At 42.1% G+C, this 20472-nt stretch overlaps 1 protein-coding gene across 1 annotated transcript; it reads left to right on the plus strand.

Annotated features, from left to right (window-relative positions):
* Positions 1-467: 467 nt before the first annotated feature.
* Positions 468-19755, plus strand: nup133 (nucleoporin 133). The gene is made up of 25 exons (XM_022214377.2): positions 468-760; positions 2092-2207; positions 2417-2520; positions 3651-3884; positions 4176-4346; positions 4908-5063; positions 5526-5596; positions 6140-6287; positions 7200-7350; positions 9284-9438; positions 9695-9786; positions 10761-10924; positions 11151-11245; positions 12594-12818; positions 12893-13015; positions 13144-13243; positions 14333-14596; positions 14948-15081; positions 16572-16730; positions 17138-17273; positions 17585-17703; positions 18377-18457; positions 18553-18617; positions 19146-19234; positions 19503-19755. The coding sequence occupies exons 1-25, from the start codon at positions 633-635 to the stop codon at positions 19637-19639; spliced, it is 3417 nt and encodes a 1138-aa protein (XP_022070069.2). The 5' UTR covers positions 468-632; the 3' UTR covers positions 19640-19755.
* Positions 19756-20472: the final 717 nt, after the last annotated feature.

The raw sequence follows: 20472 nt of genomic DNA on the forward strand, positions 1-20472 counted from the left end.
CCGGCTTCCTCCCACAGTCCAAAAATATGCTGAGGTTAATTGGTTAAATTGCCAGTAGGTGTGAATGTGAGTGTGATTGTTTGTCTGTATATGTAGCCCTGTGACAGACTGGTGACCTGTCCAGGGTGTCCCCTGCCTTCGCCCGAGTCAGCTGAGATAGGCTCCAGCACCCTAGTGAGGATAAAGCGGTGTATAGAGAATGGATGGATGGATGTGAGATATCGGCACGGCGTCACTGTAACCATGACAACAAGTGAACACTACGTCAGCGGCCTGCTGATGATCACATGATTGCGATCCTACTACAAATCAACCGCTGCAGACTGTAATTTTTTTGAAAGATTGCATTCGGTGGAAATCATACAGAATGGTCTAAGTCTTGCATTCTCACTGAGACCTGTGAGAGGCAGCAATGTGCCGCAAGGCATCCAGCCTGCCGGAAATATATAAGAAGACGAAGAAGAAGAAGAAGCAGAAGAAGAAAAAGACGATGACGTTTTATTGGGGCGACTTCACCGCGCGTTGTTTGGAGTCGACCTGTGGATGTGGTGAATACGTCGTGTCATTACGCTCTTACAAACAGAAAGTAGATATTCCTCGACTGTTGAACAGTTCGAGGTGCCACTGCAGGCATGTTTAGCCCCCGCACCGCCCCGGGCTCCGGCCGCAGGCAGCAGGGCAGGACCACCGGGAGGAAGAGCGTCTCCGGTGCGGCCAGCAGCCTCCTGTTCTCCCCGCGCAGGACGTCTCTGTCGGTGAGGTGAGTGGAAACCAAACACTCAGCAGTAACGTTTTACCTTTCCTCTTGGATACACGCACTGCTGCTCCTCTATGAAATAACTGGAACGTGAAATAACTGGTTACCCACTGTAATTCCTGTATGTATTTTCCGCTATGCTTTTCTACTATACCACTAAATTCCTTGTAGTTTATTTAGTATTATATTTATATTGATACATTCTTGCTTCTGTTTTATTCTTTAAATAGTTTTGTAATGCACCAGCTGGAGCAGCACTCCCAGTTTCATTGTATGCATTGTCATAGAGTGACAATAAAGGCTTTAATTTGATGAAGACTGACAGATGAGGCCAGGATCAGTTTGTTTGGCTTAGATGGAGTCCAGCATGATTGGTGTGAACCTGACCAGGACTACCCCAGTGAATGCATAGTCCTGACAGAGAAACACACAGATATGGTGGTGGTGATAAGGTGTTGCTGAGATGACATTTTTAGATGGCACCATAAATACCTGTAAATGCAAAATACAGTCTGACAAGATGGCTGCCTGTCTGCAGAAGCTTGACAGAAAACTAATATTCCAGCATGATAATGATCCAAATCAAACGGACAAAATCATGCATGAGGCATGTTGCCTGGCTTGAATCTAACCTTTGGATGTTTTAAGATAAAGGCAGAGCATTACAACCCCTCCAGTGATCCAACAGCAACCGAAAAAATGTCTCTTAAGCGTAATATAACATTTCTCCACAAATTAGGTATTTTCCATGCTGAGGAGAATTTAAAAATGTTACAAGAAATTGAGTTGTTTACAAAGCAGTGAAAAATGTATCTGAAGCTCAGTAATGTGTGTACTGACTTGTTACAGTGAGTTTCTATTATGAGGCCTGTATTTTAACATAGTAAATCCAAACTGTTCATTTTTAATATTGCACGAGAGCAGATGTTGTTTATATCTGTTTATAAGATATAAACATACTTATAAGATGATCACATTTTAGTCATTTGACATTCATGTGATATACTCATTTCTGTTGTATACAGTGCGTCTGCTAGTATTGTCTTGTGTGTATTAATGAGAGAAATAAGGCTGGAAATAACATTCTTTTTGCAGTGATGTGCAAAAAAAAACAGAACAGCAAATCGTCTCTGTTTGAAGGCAGTCTTTCACTATTTTTGCACCAAAAATGATTGAAACCGCCTGCAGGATCATGATTGGATTTATTTTTCCACCTATAGCAAGAAGATTAACTTTTGGAAACATTTATTGATGCAACACATTGACTCCAGTTTCATCTCAGTATCCAGTTGGTGAGAATCTGTCCCTGCTGTCTTCATGTCTTTCTCCACCAGGTCAACTCCCACTCGAGTACAGAGCCATGCAGCTGCAGAAACCATCAACTATGATGTGCAGACGTTCGGCTCGTCGCTACCCGTCAAAGTGATGGAGGCGCTGACAATGGCTGATGGTAGGAGAAGCCTCATCTCTGTTGGAGAAAAAAAGATTTTTGTTTGATTTCAGGGGTTTCAGACCAACAGATTCTGTTTTTTTTCTGTGATGTCCCCCAGTTGACTCTCCTCTTACTATACTTTCCTGATTTTGAAGGTTTGTTAAAAGTAACGTGGACCATTTTCCAGTGTAGCTTCCTAACAGTTTTGTCTGTGTTTGCTCCTCTAGCTGATGAGCAGATATCAGTAAAGGTGAACGAGAGCGGCTGGGCATGGATGGTTTGTGGTGAGCGACTGATCATCTGGAAGATCTGTCAGACTGCTGTGGCCAAGGTGCACTTCAGTTACAATATGCCAACCTACCAGTGTATTCATGAAGGGAAAGAGCAGTCAAACTGTAGCACAAATAACTAATATGTAATGTATATTTAATGCAAAGCCACTAGTGTATGTTCGTTTTGAACAAACCAATCTGCCCTTAAGCATTTAGGGCAGATATATATTGTCTCCTATATTTGCGAGAAATATAGGAGGGAAAGCAAATTAGTAGGTGAATCTGTAGGACAACCTGTTCCAGTCAGGTCAATTGAGAAGACTGGGAAGCTTTTGGAGCTACAAAGGTTTGTGTTGTGTGTTTGTGTTTGTGTTGTCATCAATTGGGACTGAAAACAGGTTCAGATTTCCTGACATTAGGTTGTGAGAAATAATTTGTTTCAGAACTGTGAAAATGCAGCATGAACACTCACCCGAAAAACATACCATTTCCAATAGAGAGTCCTATCAAATTCAAGGTTAAGCTCAATAAACGAAGATGCAGAAATCCCAGATTACTCCAACTGACCTACTAATTTGCAGTGGCATAACTGTAAAATTTTATGTCCAAAAATACCAGTAAGAACTGTTGAGCTGTTGACCAATCGTTTAGCTGTTGCAATAAAGCATTTTTCTCTCTTTGTATTTTATAGTTTGGTTGTTCACTCACTCTGTGCTTATCAATATATTTGCTTATATGTGGTATATTGAAAAGGAAAAATTATAGGGTCATTGTTTGTAAATTTTCCAGCCATTTCCACACACTAGTTACTTATCATGTAGACAAAACTTGACTCAACACCACTGTACTCACTGGATGCACTCTGCTACATGTGCTGCAGACAGCGTTGAGAGTGTTGTAGGCGGTGGAGCTGGAGCTGCTCTGTTGAACAAACTTTGTGTTGACAAAGTTTTTAAGTGTCTTCTTTTGCACAGCTTATATAAAAACATATTGATGCATAACAGACAACATAAACACTGATACTGATGTCTGTGATAACACTGGCTGATATATGAACTGTGCTCTACTAAATTATTAACAAAAAGGACTGACATCTTAAAATGATAGCGAGTTGCAGCCGTAGAGAAACCATGGACAAATGCATAACTGATATCTGTAAATTTTCAAACTAAACTCTGTTTTCCTTCAGCTGTCTGTGTGTAAGGAGCTGCAGCTGCCCAGCAGTGAGTACAACTACACAGCCAACCTTGTGGCCGTGACGTCGGCAGCTCCTCTGGAAGTCGCTGCCGTTCAGTCCATTTCTGTCCTGGCGGTGGCTGCAGAAGGAACGGCTCGACTCTGGCCCAACCTGTCCCAAGAGGGCAACTACACCGAGACAGATGTGGACTTGGGAGATCTCTGCAATTTTGTGTTTGCTGTCAGAGTAAGTAGATCCTTGGCAAATCTGATTTATTTTGATTCTTTGTATTGCTTAAAATGTCTAACTTGGGAGCTGATTCATTAGCAGAGCTGATCTAGAAAAAATCAGAATGGTGAATCCATGAGTTTTTATTTCATTTGAAATTCATCACTGGGAACATAAACATATCATAATGAAAAACTGGTGGTAAAATCATCTTTTAAAGTTATGTTTGTATATTCAGTTCTAATCAGACAGATGTTCCTGCTGCTGTTATACCTCTGTCTTTCTTGACTTGACCCTCTTCTCTCTCAGGGTGGAAGCTTCGTCTTGTCGTCGGTAAAGGGTCAGCTGTTAAGAGCGAGTGCAGATTTGTCAGGAAAGCTCCAGTATCGAGCCCTGCAGCAGGGTCAGGGCATGCTGTCTGGCATCGGGCGTCGTGTTTCCAGCCTGTTCGGCATCCTCTCTTCACCAGCCAACGACACAGTGAGTCATACAAGAGATTCCACTTTGGTCGGTTCATGTTTTTGCTCAGTTGATCAATTTTACAGTGAAGTGCTGCTAAAAGACTCACTCTACAAAAACAATCTTAGTGAACACCAACATGTTGGTAAGTAATGCCGTAGCATCCTTAAAAAAATGACTTGCTGATGTTGCTGCATGGCCCAGTAAAGAGCCACATGTCCCACTGTGTGAAAGCTAACGAGTTCAAATTCATGATGTTCTAGAGGCAGAGCTGTAGATCTGTCAGAGTTATTGATCTGAAGGCATTCTCGTCTAAACTATCTGTATTGGATTATATGTTATGTATATTAAATAAAACTAAAACCATTAGCCAGTATTTTATTGCAAAGTTTAGCCACGGTTGGAAATGAACATTTTGTTTTGATGCATATCCAGGAACTGTTTAAACAGTTCCTATGACACAGAATGAGAAGCTGAATAGTGAATGCACTTGTTTTTTCCTGTCAGTTGAAGCATTTTCAGCACCTGGCTTACGTGTTCAGCATGGTGAGCCTCTCCGATCTGATTCTGTTTCCCCTGCAGCTACACAGTGTGCTGTGGGTGGAGGCAACCAGCTGCCTGTACACACTAACTAATTCCAGTCTAAGTAAATGGGAGGTGGACGACAGCTCGGAGCATCAGGTCCTCAGCTGGGATGTCAGCAGAGCTCTGACCGAGAGCATCGCCGACGCCATCTGGGTCAGTACAAGGATGCACGAGACCACATTTAAAACAGATCCACAGCGCTATTTTGTTTTGGGTTTTCTTTTGCGACAAGAAAGCAAAATACATTTATCAGATAACGTTTTTGTTACATCAGTTGAGGCACTAAAATACTCACAAAACTTTATTGAAGTTATCTTATTATCTCAAGCATGCTTACATTTAGTATTAACTCCACAGTATCAGTGTGGCAATATGTGAGCAGAAGAGTGGCAGGTTGTTTGTGCAGGAAGACAGATTTAAATATGTAATGTTGGTTAACACATTAGATCCCACATTGTCTACAGCTTTAAGGCTAACCTTACTAGCCTGATGTACCTGATCGGCAAGAACTGGTAGACTGCCAAAAATGTCTGAATTATGCAATTTATACTAGAAATGTGCGGCAATGATGATTAAAACACACAACCCGTTTACTGAGAATGTCTGTTCCACCAGGGGTCAGAGAGCAACTATGAGGAGATGAAGGAAGGAGCGAATGTGGCGTATCTGGATATGAAGCTCGGCCAGTAAGTGTCTTTGATTTTCCTGGGAGTTGTTCAACCGCAAGTCATCAGAGGCCTTCTGCTCAACCGTCTGTGATTACAAATTGTTCCAAAAATGTGATGATTTAAGACGGCACGAGCCCATTAGATTCCATTCGCCAGGTCATCATTTATTATATAATCTGATTTAACTCTTGAACCTTTAGATATGTTAAATTTCTATGATGTTGTATAAAATTCTTCTCTGATTCATCTTATAAAGTTCAATTTATTTGACATTTATCAAGTGAGCAACACTGTTGTTTCCTAAATATAGCATTGTGCATACTATGGAGGCAGTCGCTACCACATTTCCTGGTCTGATGTGATCTGAATAATTTGCAATGATTGGCTTATTTCAGATATTTTCTTGATTTATTTATTTATTTTTGTCTGTACATCATTTGGAGTTATTTGGTAAAACAATAATTTTACGTAGCATTACTTTTGAAAACATCCTGGCTTTCCTCCTAGCACCTAAAACTTTACTGCAGTACTGTGTCAGAAGCTGAACTCGTGTGCTTTCAGGGCCGGTCTGGTGGTTTTGGCTGCAGCCTGGCATCCCTCAGACACTCCCTGCCTGGCCTACTTCTGCCTGGTCACCCTGCAGGACAGCGGAGCCTCCATCTCCGATTCTTTCATGGTGGAGGTCACCAAGTACAGCTCTCCATTCCAGGTCAGTCCTGATCATTATACTGGACTAAAATTCACTTCAGTTTGTCACAGGATCCAGAGCCTTCTGTATATTGTATGTATGAAAGGTTCAGTTTGATCATTTCTTCTGCCTTTCTTCATAGCTCCACCAAGGAAGGCAGTGGCGTTATGTGATGATCAGGATATGTCTAGCTTAGGACGTTAATCTGTCCTTCTGTCTGTCAGCAGCATTACTCAACAACATACTAACAGATTTGGATGAAATTTTCAGTGAAGGTCAGAAATGACACAAAGACCAAGTGATTAGATTTTGGCAGTGATGCGGCTTATAGTCTGGATCCACGGATTAGTGAAAGATTTCTGTATCATTGCCAGATAGCGGCATGGTGTCACTGTAACCATGACAACAAGTGAACTGTCAGCTGACGATCACATGACTCCGATCCTATTACAAATCCACCACCGCAGACTTATCCTTCAAAAATCATAAAACTGAGCAGCCTTGGCAGAGTCCTGCTCTCTCTGAGTGCTTTTCTTTTTGGAACTTTGCCATGCAAACTATTGTAGTCACTTTTTATTTCTGCCTCCATCTCATTGTAATGGAGGAGAATAGAATATAATTTGTGCTGCTGCAGTCACTGAAAAAGGAGATGTGAGGCATCTGTGGAAGAAGATGCAACTTTCCTTTTTCTTTTTAGAATAAAACATTAAAGCAGCACAAATGAAATTCTATCCACCTTCCACTGGTGTGGCTCTAAAAGTCTGATGATTGTCTGAAAATAAGTGAATCCAAAACTGACTACTCATGACTTCTTGACTTGTTCTGAATTTAGATTTCCTCTATGATGTATGAAAGTTCCTGTTATTAAAATAGGAGATGCGCTCATTGATTTTAAAGCTTCTTTTTTTTTGTCGTGCTGTGTTATTTCTTCAGAGTGAGGAGGCCCTGCAGGCCACTCGGCTGGTGTTGCCACGCTCCCCTGGCTCCACCGCTTTCCTCTACAACGAGGAGCTGGTGTTCGCCTGCTCCACAGGAACCAGCAGGGGGGGACTGCCTGATGAGAAGATCAGCTTTAACTCACCAGGTGAGGAATGGATGTCAGATGTCAATTAGGCCGTATGCCTTGTTCACAGTTCTCTTTCTCATTTGGAACCATCTCTGTTCTGCTGCCTGTTGTGTCGTATTACCACTAGATAGGATTTATGAGAAAAGAATCATTGGGTTTTTAAAATGAACTAAAATCTGATGACAAATCATCCATTAAAATTTTACAAGCCAAACAGTGATGGAGTTTTAGAAGACTGCAGTGATCATGAGGTCGTTATAGAAAGGTTTTACAAGTAATCATAATTAAGGAACAAAGTGACAATAATACATCCTAACAGCATCAAATCACTAATGCAAATGTAATTTTTTATCTGTAGCATCATTCAACAACAAGGAAATTTAAAGTGATCAACTGATCTTAACATCATTTTCTTTTAGCTTATGACTTTAGAAAAATCTGTCTAATGCTTTATGTTTTGTATCGCTGACCATAAGTAAACTAATCTATGGCGCTTATATGAATTATTGTTAATCAATGAATCAATCAGTTGTTTGCTGCCTATCCAGAAACGGACTGTTTTAAAGGATGAATTCAGCGTATTGTTAGGAAAAGCTGGTCACTGCTGAAATATGTATGAAATAAACAAAGGAATGCTCTCTAAATCCAGAATAATATCGTTCAGGCATATTTCCCATACTTTTGCCAGTATGATGTTAAAACGGGAATTAATTTGCCCTTAAAGCTGCTGTCCGGAGTTTGAATCGCAGCGTCTCCCAAAACACTGTTGGTGCCTCCCTCTGATTTCGCCCCTTTATTTGTGCACGCGTGCAGTACATGAGAGAAGTGCCCGGAGTGCTGCAGCATCTCGCCTGTTTCGCTGTTTTCCCCTCTTCTGCATTTAGTACATTTAGTAAATAATAAAGGAATTACGTTAGAATGCTGTATTGAGTCCAACTTGTCCTAATACCAAAATAACATGAATCTGCTAGGACGAACGAGTAAAGTTTCAATATGTGATTACACTCGTGTATCCCTCTCGATGACGTTGTTTATCAAACTTAGTGCATTTACGCGTGTATATGTGCTAGATTGTTTATTTATTTCTATCTAGAGTTCAGAATTGCATGACTCCTCTGACGAAGAGTATGTCCCAGACGCCCCAACATCTTCCTCCAGAGGTCGGGCATCTAAACGAAGCCGTCAGGCGGGCTATGGAGGCCGTGGTCGGGGAGTGACGCGAGCACCCCGAGCCAAAAAACGTCCTGCAGTCTCTTGGCCTGACAAGCCGTGGGATTGGTAACTTTTCTGGAAGTTGCTGATCCCTGATGCTCTCTCCTCCACAAGCAAAACAAATGTGCGCGCGGTTGCGTAGTGCGTAGCTCGCCCACCTCTGCATGGGCTTGCTTGCTGTGCGCGTAACCGTTGATTGACAGCATGACAAAGCTGAAGCTCGAACTTGATTGGTCGGCAGCAACCGGCGCTTTTTGGAATAACATGGGGGTCTATGAGAGGAAGGCGGAGCTCAGGAATAAATTTTCATATCGCGTTATTCTAACTTTATATTATAGTATCGAACTAGACTAACACATTTAAGATTTGTTAAAAAATGATACATAGATTGAAAACAAACGGAAACTCCGGACAGCAGCTTTAAGGTGCTGTGAAAATGACTTAAATATTTTTGCTTTCTATTGAACAAACTGAACCCTGCAGAAAAATAATTCAGAACTTAAACTTCACAACCACCAGCTTCACAAGTTAGGAAAAATGTTTTGTTTACTGATTAATGAAGAAAAAAAACATAGAGATGAGCTGACAAAGACAGAAATTTTTAGTTAATTCAGGGTACTTGTTCACTAAGCATTGCTCTTATTTACAGGAATTATTTTTGTTTGGGCTTTAAAATGTGGGAGAAGTAAACACCAAATAGATTAAGGATCTGTCTGTGCTGACGTCTCCGTTTGTCCAGGTGACGGTGTACGTGGAGGAGGCTGCTGCGCCAACCTGCCGGTGTTTTTCTCCCAGAACAGCGGCCTGGTGGCTCTGGTGGCCAGAGAAAGCGCCTCCATCCTGCCGGAGACCATGGAGGACTCTCTGTGCTCCTCACTGGCTGCAGGACCGGAGGTAAGACTCTAGCAGTGCCTGCAGAGTGACGATCTTTAGATAAAGACTAAAAGAGCAAAAGGAAACTTAAATGAGACCTGTCCAGGATGCACTCTGCCTTCACCCTAAGTCACCTGGAATAGGCTCCAGCCACCGTCACCCCACAGAGGATAAACCAGAGTATAGAAGATGAATGGAGAAAATAGCACGGAACCATGTGAACCAATCTTTACTTGATTAAGTTTATTGTGAATTTGTAATTTTTGTTGTTGTTAAGGTTTCAGCGATGGAGACTCCGACCAGAGCAGAGCCTGTAGCTCAGGAGGACAAAACCAGACTTCTGAAGGCAGCCTTCCTGCAGTTCTGTCGGTACGTAAATAAACAGCTTCCAGATACCTTTTAAAATCTGGAATATTTAATTGAGAGTCTTCTGAATCGTCCAATATACTGTATGTGCAAGGCGTCAAAGTTACTAGTTTCTCAGTGTGGAAGTAAAGAGAGGAATGTTGTTCTGATCTCTCGTGTTCTTCTTTTCATCTGTTACTTAGTTATTTGTGGCACTTTACCAACGTGATGCACACCATTAGTGTCTCTCTGGAGAGATGAACTGAAAATGTTTTTTCTTTTTGTAGTCAGCATCACATCCTTCCTTTAACACTTTGCACAGTTAGCCCTTTAAGCTTCAGTCAATTCCAGCCGTTTTCAGTACAAAAAATCGCTAATATTCTATTTTTAAATTTAAAAAAATGACGAAAAATACAGGGAATATTGGACGCACATCGCGAGGCGCATTTCCTTGAAAACGACCGATTCGTGGATTTTATACCGACTTCAGGACATGTTTTGGACAAAATCGTTTACTGGCTTGTGTTGTCTGGATGTAAAAGGTTGGATTATGGCCGTTTTTTGTGGAATCCTTTTTTCTGTGTGTAATAATGAACCCGGAAATGTGAGTCGCGCTGTGTGCGTTGAAGCTGTGTACAGAGAACGGATGGATGAATATTTGTTTTTGTCGGACAAATGTGTTTTTCTCACCCGCTGTGGTAATCACATCTGAAAGTGGTTTATACCGGCGGATTCATGAGAATCTAAGCTTTCCATCGGCGTATAGTGTTTGTATAATCGGGTTTGCAGCCGTCGGACATTCTTGAAATTCCTATGCAAATTAGTAGGTGTACCGCCGGCGGTACACCTACGACGCACTGAAGCGTAAAGAGTTAAAACCTCTCAACACATTTGGCCTTACAGCACATCTTAAGAACTACAATCTAGCCTTTATAAACTCATGATACATATAGTTCCTGTAATATTCTAGATTAACAGTATTTCCCTCTCCTTGTCAGTAATGACCTGGTTGGGGCTCAGACAGTCACAGATGAGCTCTTCCCTACTGACGATGATGGAGAGGAGGGAGCTGAGCTGGACAGCATGGTGACTCAAATCAACCTGGACCTGGTGGACGATTACCCGGCTTCTGACCCCCGCTGGGCCGAGTCGGTCCCCGATGGTGAGGAGGACAGGGAGGGGGATAAACAGAGTGAACAACCATCCATTAAAAAGCTTAAACCTGTCATAGTGTTTGATGAGCCTACTGCCTGAAAGCTGCCAATGCTGTGCTCTCTCTGCTGAAACAGGTTTAAAGCCAGGAACTGAAGCATTAGAAACAAGCAGACACACTTTCAGCCACTGTTTGCCACTACTTTTCATTTAACATTTTGTTTCTGCTGTTTCAGAGAGTGCCGGCTTTCCCCTCACCTCTCTGATCATCCTCCACCAACTGGAGGACAAGATGAAGGCTCATGGCTGCTTCATGGACTTTTTGCTCCAGGTAAAGACACACACTTATTTACACACACATAAACAATTAGTTAAATGTTATATGTCTGAGATTATTATTAGTGATTATATTAAACTGGACAACATCATATTGAGCGTTGTCTTTATTTATTGTCCTTCCTATTTACATGCAGAAGAGAGGCTGAATATTAGAAACACCTGAATGTAATGCAGTCCAGTACAACACAATCACCAGCTGTTATCAGCACTAAAAGCTATGACTGAGTGAACACTGATGTGGCGGTTTCACAAAAAACTGAACATTTAGGCTTCATGAAAGTAGCCTGACAGACACAGCACTTTAACCAGATTACATCAGACTGTGTAGGTTACACAGAGTGTAAAAACATCTAGCCTATGTCATTTTGCAACACAGTACGAACAGGAACAGCATTTTCATTTCACAGGTCTGAATAAGTAAAAATGATGTGTCTCCTGCTGTCATTGCAGCTGTACACAGAAATCTAAATACACATCTAAAGACCAGGCAGTCTTGAGTTTCCAATGAGTCGTATAACTGTTCATCTTCTATGATGGAATCGTTAAATACATGCACATGCATTTTGACTTTTTCTTAAATTCAGTATAGATCTTTTAGAAATATGATGGAATCTGCTCGGTCAAAAATACACCAACACTTGAACAAGTCAGGTAATTGTCGTTGGAGTCATTTTGAAACAGTCCATGACTGCAGTTTTACATCTCCATGAGCTGAGAGGCTGCTGTGCCATGAGGAAGCTTTTCTGCTCGAAGAGACACCTTAATGTTCGGCTGAAATTTGCTACTGACCACCAAAGGCCTTTGGAGGATAGCTCTGTGGTCTGATGAAACAAAAACTTAGTAGGAGAGAAAGCAATGCCCTTAACCCCCAAGAACACTCAGCCTACGGTCAAGCATGGTGGTGGTAGTATTATTCTCTGGGGCTGTTCTGGTGTCAGTGGAGCTGGTGTTTTCTACAAAGTCAACTGAATAAAGACGAAGGAGGATTAGCATCTCATTCTTCAGGAAGAGCTAAAATCATCAGGCAGAAGGTTGGATCATGGATGCAGGCGGATGTTTCAACAAGAGAGTGACTCCAAACACACATCATACATGAGAGAGAAATGATTTTGTCACATTTCCAGAAAACTTCAAATATATTTATGAAAAACCAGACTGCAAGATTGTTTATGTGAGGACGCATGTGCTTTAATCATTCCATCATGATCAGAGTTATAGGAGTCATTGGAGAGTCAACACTGCCATAGATTGCATGGTCTTTACAAGTGTATGTAAACTCTGTGTACTCAGTGAGCAGCATCCGTTTTTAAGGTTCATCTCACACACTCCTCTCCTGTTAGGTGGGTCTGCTGGACCGGCTCAGTCAGGTGACAGTGCGTTCATCTCCCATGGCAACACGCCTGCTGCTGTGTGAACATGCTGAGAAACTGCAGGCGGCCATGGTGTTAAAGAACCACCACACCAAACACGCCGAGCTGGTCAACCGGGCCATCAGCAGCGCACTGCAGAGGAGCAACACCTCGGTGCCGCCCAGCCTCACTGCTGCTGACGTCTTCTTCAGAGAGGTCTGTGTCTGACTGTGTGAAAATGTCTACATGGTTTGACAGGCTGCTGGACCGTTGTTTTGCTGCTTTCACAGGTATCTCAGGTCTCCTCGGTGTTTGACTGTCTGCTGGAGGAGGAGGAGCGGAGTCTGAAGGAGAACCCAGTGGACTCAGTGCAGTGGGCCGAGGTGGTCATCACAGTTAACAACATCATCAAGGTAAACGCACAGTCCAGCACCTCATGAAGGGTGATGTGCACTAACCAGACAGAGAATACAAATGATTAACTCCATAAATGCACATTAGATAGTGGTAATACATGAAAAGTTGTACTGTGTGTGAGCAGGACATGCTTCAAGCTGCTGGTCAGTACAGAGAGACGAAGGCCTCCACGTACAGAGCGTCTGAAAATGCTGCTGCAGAGCCTGAGTACATCCCATGGACAGGTAGTATGAGTTCATCTACTTTTTAAGCTCTGAATTGATTTGGGCACTGATAGCAAAAAGCTCAGAAATTCACTGAAAGCACAAAGTAAAGTCCTATGCAGCCCCAAAATGATTTTCTGTTAAGAATTTAACATGAGGTTTTGGATTTTAGACCACCGCAAATCATTTCTGTGTGAACCTTCCTTCCCTGAATGCTGTGCAGTTTCTGGATGTCTTCTGCTTTTGTTTCATGTACACTCACTGTGGGCTCATTGTTCACTGCATTGTAAAGTCCTGCACCTCTAAGGAAGCAGCACATCCACAGCTAAACACACAGAACTCAGAAATGTCTTTTGTGCAGTTTAACAAAGTTAGAATCTCATAAATCATGAAAAAGTCACAAAGAAAGTTATATTTCTTTGATTATTCTGGTTACCAGAAAAAAACTGAAATCAACACGTGCAACATTTTTCCAAGGGACCTCAGGTATTACCAGTACTGGAAAAAATGTTCACTATATTTTGTAGATATTTTACTTCTTACATTTTTAGAATTCATAGATTTGTCTTCTCTGCTCTAAGAACATCCTGCAGTTCAGTTCAGTTCAATTTAGCAGAAAATCCCTGAAACTCTGACTGCTGGTTGCAGTTGAGTCCTTCCTGCCCTCAGGGTTGTGCTGAGGACTGACCGGTTTTGTTCTGTTTTTTAGCTTTTACACTTCTTTCTCTGATAATTCCAGTATGTTTTGTCATGATTTCTTATTTTTAAAGACAACCTGCCTTTCACACCCACCGAGAAGTTTTGGAATTCAGAATAGAACACATTATTGTTATTATTGCGACACGCTGACCTGTTTTCTCACATCATTCACGAAGTCCTACTCAGAAAATCTGTTCAAAAGCTCAACAGGACACCTTTAATATCAGAATATTGAGTATTGGAGGGTGTAAACATTTTGACTATAAGTAGCTGCCTTATTGCTTCAAGCCTTTTCTTATTTATCTCAATGCTGTGGGAAGTTCAAGACTTTAAATTCAGAATGGCCAAGTGCCTGTTGGAGTGCTATAAATTATGAAGCCCTTTTCTTCCTCCTGACCTTTTCTCCTGCAGCATCAGGCGGGGTTGGTGGCGTTCGTACCGTCCTCTCCCGCCAGCACGAGGTCATCCTGCGCTCAGTGTATCCACATGCAGATTCAGAGCTGCGCAGTGCCCTTTGTGAGCAGCTGGTGGCGCTGTTGGACATCTACCTGGGCGGCTATGTGGCCCAGCTGACGTCTCTCCAGCAGCAGAGGCCTCCAGGAGCCCAGCAGGAGCGTTACAACAGCTTGGAGATGGAGTACAGCCAGCGGCGCTCCGAGCTGCTGGCACCGCTGCGTAAGTGGACAATTAAAGAGGACTGAGATCTAAGATTAATATCATAGAAATTAAAAATTAGAGACCAACACATCATGGGTTGTTGTGACCTATACTGACTGTGATATTTAAAAGATTAAAGCATCTAATAAGAGGGTGAGCTGGTGGCTGAATGGTGAAGATGTATTTTGTGTAACAGTGTTCTCTGGTCTGTTTTTTTCCCTTTATACAGATAAAGGCAAAAATGCTGAATATTATTTTACATAAGTATTGATAACAGAAACTCATAACTAATGTCGATCAAAGAATCCTGAATGTTGAGCATCACCTGACACTTTTTCTCAGTGATTGTGTTGCTGCTGTGTGTTGCAGTGGAGCTGGGTCAGTACCAGTGGGTGGCGGCGCTGGCTGAGAAGTACTGTGACTTCGACATCCTGGTTCAGATGTGTGAGCAGACCGACAACCAGAGCCGCCTTCAGCACTACATGGCCAAGTTCGCTGATCAGGTAGACAAGTTTTCCTCACGAAAGCTGAAGGTCTGGTGTGCTGCTCAGAGTGTATGTGTAGGTCCTGCTGGGTCTGACAAACTGATAGACAAAAATCCTCTCTAACAAAACAACCCTTCTGTTAATTTGTTTTCAGCAAAGTTGCCACATACATCTATTTCTTTTTAAAATTACAGGATACTAAAACGACTATGAAGAGCGTAACATCACTCAGAAAGTAATAAATGTTAGGTGTAGTGTGGGCATCCTGTGGTTTAAACCAAACCTGGGATTCATTTATTTGTGAGAAGCCGGTGTAGATCAGCACATCCTTGTTTTTCTATTTAAATATATTTGTCAGCTTCATCATCTGTCATCATCACCCCAGATTGTTTGTTTTGTACATCAGGTTTCACTTAAAGCTGCTGTCCGGAGTTTGAATCGCAGCGTCTCCCAAAACGCTGTTGGTCCCACCCTCCCTCCCTCTGATTTCGCCCCTTTATTTGTGCACGCGCGCAGTACATGAGAGAAGTGCCCGGAGTGCTGCAGCATCTTGCCTGTTTTGCTGTTTTCCCCTCTTCTGCATTTAGTACATTTAGTAAATAATAAAGGAATTACGTTAGAATGCTGTATTGAGTCTAACTTGTCCTAATACCAAAATAACATGAATCTGCTAGGACGAACGAGTAAAGTTTCAATATGTGATTACACTCGTGTATCCCTCTCGATGACGTTGTTTATCAAACTTAGTGCATTTACGCGTGTATATGTGTTACATTGTTTATTTATTTCTATCTAGAGTTCAGAATTGCATGACTCCTCTGACGAAGAGTATGTCCCAGACGCCCCAACATCTTCCTCCAGAGGTCGGGTATCTAAACGAAGCCGTCAGGCGGGCTATGGAGGCTGTGGTCGGGGAGCGACGCGACGCGAGCACCCCGAGCCAAAAAACGTCCTGCAGTCTCTTGGCCTGACAAGCCGTGGGATTGGTAACTTTTCTGGAAGTTGCTGAGCCCTGATGCTCTCTCAGCTCCTCCACAAGCAAAACAAATGTGCGCGCGGTTGCGTAGTGCGTAGCTCGCCCACCTCTGCATGGGCTTGCTTGCTGTGCGCGTAACCGTTGATTGACAGCATGACAAAGCTGAAGCTCGAACTTGATTGGTCGGCAGCAACCGGCGCTTTTTGGAATAACATGGGGGTCTATGAGAGGAAGGCGGAGCTCAGGAATAAATTTTCATATCGCGTCATACTAACATTATATTATAGTGTCGAACTAGACTAACACGTTTAAGCTTTGTTAAAAAATGATACATAAATTGAAAACAAACGGAAACTCCGGACAGCAGCTTTAAGGGCATATCCTCGTTTTTACCATCACACGGTTACATGTGTAAACACACACACTCACACACACACACACACAGACATGGGCTGGATGATTCAAAAACTGCTGTATCCATATAAACACATGCTGACGCTCTCTTTGTCCAATGTGTCCGTTCTTGTTGTAGAATTTTGCCGACTTCCTGTTTCGTTGGTACATGGAGAAGGGAAAGAGGGGGAAGCTGCTGTCCCAGCCGGCCGCTCAGCACCAGCAGCTGGCCAGCTTCCTGCAGGCTCACCAGCACCTGAGCTGGCTGCACCACATCCACGTCCACGACTACCAAAGCGTACGACACGCACACACACGCACAGACACAGACACACGCATACACACACACACGAACACACAGAACGCTCTATTCAGACTATTATCGCCACTTCCCTTTGATATCTGACAGCCCTCTCAGCTTTTCTAGCTGTATTCATTTTGAACTTAATAGTAAAAGACGGTCAGACTGTTTATGTGTACAGGCTCTGTGGAGCCTTAAATCATTCTGGAATGTAAAACAGAATTTGCTTTGAGTTGACTTTAAAACTGTAAAGCAGTAATTTATTGATTTGTTGGACTAATATCTGTGTGTTATTTAAAAATAATAGAAATGAGGAAATAAAAGAGAAATACATACTTGATATTTGTAGCGCACATTAATATTTATAAATTTTCCTGTAAAATGAGCGATGTGATTGTGTGCAGGCCTACAGGACTCTCTACAACCAGGCCAACATGGAGACACGTTACTTTGTGAAGAAGAAGACTCTGCTGGCTCTCAGTAAGCTCACGGTGTTGGCCTCCAACCTGCCAGAGGACGCGCTCACCAAACAAGTGGACGGTAAAAACACATCCTGGTCATCAGTCAGTCGCTAATTAAAATGTAGGATGAAAATCACTGCTTGGAGCTGTGTTTGAACACTGGGTGTTTGCTGTCAGCTCACTGTCGCCTCTCATTTAATTACTTTTTTGAGACACGTAGACGCCAAAAATGAGGCTTTCCACAGCTTTTCCGTTTTTCCGCGAATGAAAGTTCAGAAGAGCTTCATGTTGTATAGATGTAAGGCGCTTTGAAAAACTACGTGGAGCAGTATGTGCTGGTGAACATGTGCTCTAACCACACTTGATGCGGTCGTTCATCTGTCCAATCAGACATCGTGGAGCAGGAGCGCTTCCTGCTGCACCAGGAGACACTGCCTCGACAGCTGCTGGAGGAGAAGCAGCAGAACCCCGACACCATGCCTCTGCTCAGCGCTCACAACCTCATACAGGTGAAAACCCACAGACACCTCCACTCAGCACTACTAGACGCTGTATACACTACGGTATCTTCACTTGATTTGTGTCTGGAATGTGATCTGATCCCATTTGGTCAGACTGATGTTTTTATGGGATTACAGGTAATTAAATACAGTTTGTGCCACGTTCTTATTCCTAAAAGAGATCAGTCCCACTGTTTGAAAGTCTGCTTTTTCCTGCTAACTCAACCAGACCAATAACAGCCACAGGTAGCAGCAGTAGTGTGAGCTCAACAGTAGAAAACCAAATGGAGGATCAAATTGCGGGCTTAAATGTAACAAGAGCACTTGAGTTATTGTCACTGTAAGATTAAGCATTTCCTGGTCAGGGCACATGCTGTCTGAGCAGTTCTTGTTTTGTTTCCCAGTGGGCCTGACCATGTGCATCACACCATTATCCTACTGTTGATCTGATTGTTTTCTTTCCTTCCACTGTCTCTTTGAAAAGAGATACAACTGATCATTTTTAGTTACTCATAAATAACATCAAAAATAAGTTTAATTGTGGTAAAATCGGGCTGAAATCTGCCTTTTTCCAAAAGAAGAAAACAAGATTTCCTCCTCTGATACAAGTCAGAGGTATCAGTGTAAGCACAGAGGGGTAGAACAGCTCGAGTACTCTTAAATATATCTTCCTCGTCTGCAGCTGTACATCTGTGATGACAACAGGCGAGCCAACGAGTACGACTTCAAAAAGGCTCTGGATCTGCTGGAGTACATCGAAGAGGTAGCTTCCTGTTTTTATTGGCGTGTTCGAGGTTTGAGGAGTCCGGCTTAAGGGCAGTTAAAAGTCAATGTGGATTTTCTGTGTTCGTATTGCAGGAGGACGCTGTAGACATCGAGTCGCTCAAATGTGAAATCTTGGGCAAAGCGCTCCGGAGAGACGAGTAAGAGTCCAGTTTTTATTGAATCATTTCACTGTGATGCTGAGGATTTACCTAAATAGCCACTGGTATTTATGTTACTCTAAAAACGTTGGTGATATTTCGCGGTTCACTGTCTACTTACTACATAGTTTGCGGCAGAAAAAGCTCCAGTCATGCAGTAGATACAGCAGACAGAAGCAGACTGGCTGCTAAACACAGTGTATTCAGTATTCAAAGAAGTTGTCAGAGACTGAAACACTGAGCCAACAGAGTGAATAAATAACCCTGAACTTGCCAAGTGATCACGAACACAACTGCACACAACAAATAAACGATAATGCTGCTCTGTAACTGCTGGCTTTGGTTCAGTTCACTACAACACCTTGTTTCTGCTGCTCTCTAGTGGATAAAAAACTGCTTAACGTTGCAAATTTTTTGTCTCTGATGGAAGATTTTGTACAAATTCTGTTTTGGAAAACAAAAAGTAGGAAGATAAGCATTAAAGCAAAGGCTTGGGATGTTTAGTTGTACGCGTTGTTTGACTTTCAGCTGGTCCTCAGCTGACGGCAACGACGACCCTCTGGAAGCAGCCAAGGACAGCATCTTCGTCAAGATCCTCCTTAAACTGATACAGGAAGGTGAGAAACATTTGAATAAACCAGTGAAGGGGTTCAATCCTGCAGTCTTTTTCATCCACAAATACAATCAGACTTAGATTTTCAACAGTCAGTCAGTAAGTATTTTGTTGAGTACAGCATCAGTACGCTCTAGCTCAGGTATCACAAAAGATGGAATCAGTCAGTTTCCTTCGTTTGGTTTCTATTTAGTCATCCAATTCAAATCCATTCTCATATTTAAGAATGTATTTGAGAATAATCGTTAAAAGATGAACTCTCCTCCATCCAGGCGTTCCTCTGCAGACGTACCTGCCCGACGTCAAAGAGCTGCTGGAGCTGGACGAGCTGAGCAGTTTGAAATCAAAGCCCTATTTTGAATTTGTCCTTCGAGCTAATTATGAACATTACCTGGAAGCCCAGATGTGACGACTGCCTCCCCTCCCAGTAACACCCGCTGCACTTCTGCTCCCCTTTGCATTCAAATCATTTTCAGGAGTTGTTTACTTTTGCTCTTTTCTAATAAATGTGTTGGTATTTCTGAACCTAGACTGATATTTTTATAAAAACATACAGAGAGGTCAGTATGGCGTTGTTATCCTCATCCTCATTTTAAATAAACTGATAATAATAACAATAATAATTGTTCCTCAAAGCCAAGCGACTATAGTCTCAGAAAAACTTCCAAACATCTGTATTTGAGCTGCAGATCTCTGGGTTCTGCTGTCATTTGCTGACGCTTATGAGACAAGATGTTCATATTTGGTAAAGAATTTTTAAGTGTAAAGAAGTGATCAAATAGCAGTGAGACTTAAACATTTATTTATTCACAGAAGAGAACACACACTAGAAAATAAAATAAGACTGAAAGGATCTGTTATTGGTGACATAGAAGTAACTTGAAAATTTAGTTAAAGTTATAAAATGGTAAAAAGATACATGCAGAAGAACCTTTAAACTGGAAGAATGTGGGACATCGTATCCTCATCCTTTCAGATTCCTCAGGAAGTCCATTTGGATTCAGCTTTCAGTATGAATAAATACATAATTACCAAATTAAACCGCTTAATAAATGTCCACTGCAGTGACTGATAAAGTCTTTACTGCCTTCAGAACATATTGTAGTGTTTTACAACACAGAATAAAAATTATCATATATGAATCTTTGTTCTTAGTTTAAGGGGAGGGTTAGAAATAACTCTAAACTGATTTCAAAGGTCCATTTGTTTTTGTATCCCCTTTATTTTTGGATACTTTAAAAA

The sequence above is a fragment of the Acanthochromis polyacanthus genome, chromosome 3 (genome assembly GCF_021347895.1).
Source record: "Acanthochromis polyacanthus isolate Apoly-LR-REF ecotype Palm Island chromosome 3, KAUST_Apoly_ChrSc, whole genome shotgun sequence".
Taxonomy (NCBI): domain Eukaryota; kingdom Metazoa; phylum Chordata; class Actinopteri; family Pomacentridae; genus Acanthochromis; species Acanthochromis polyacanthus.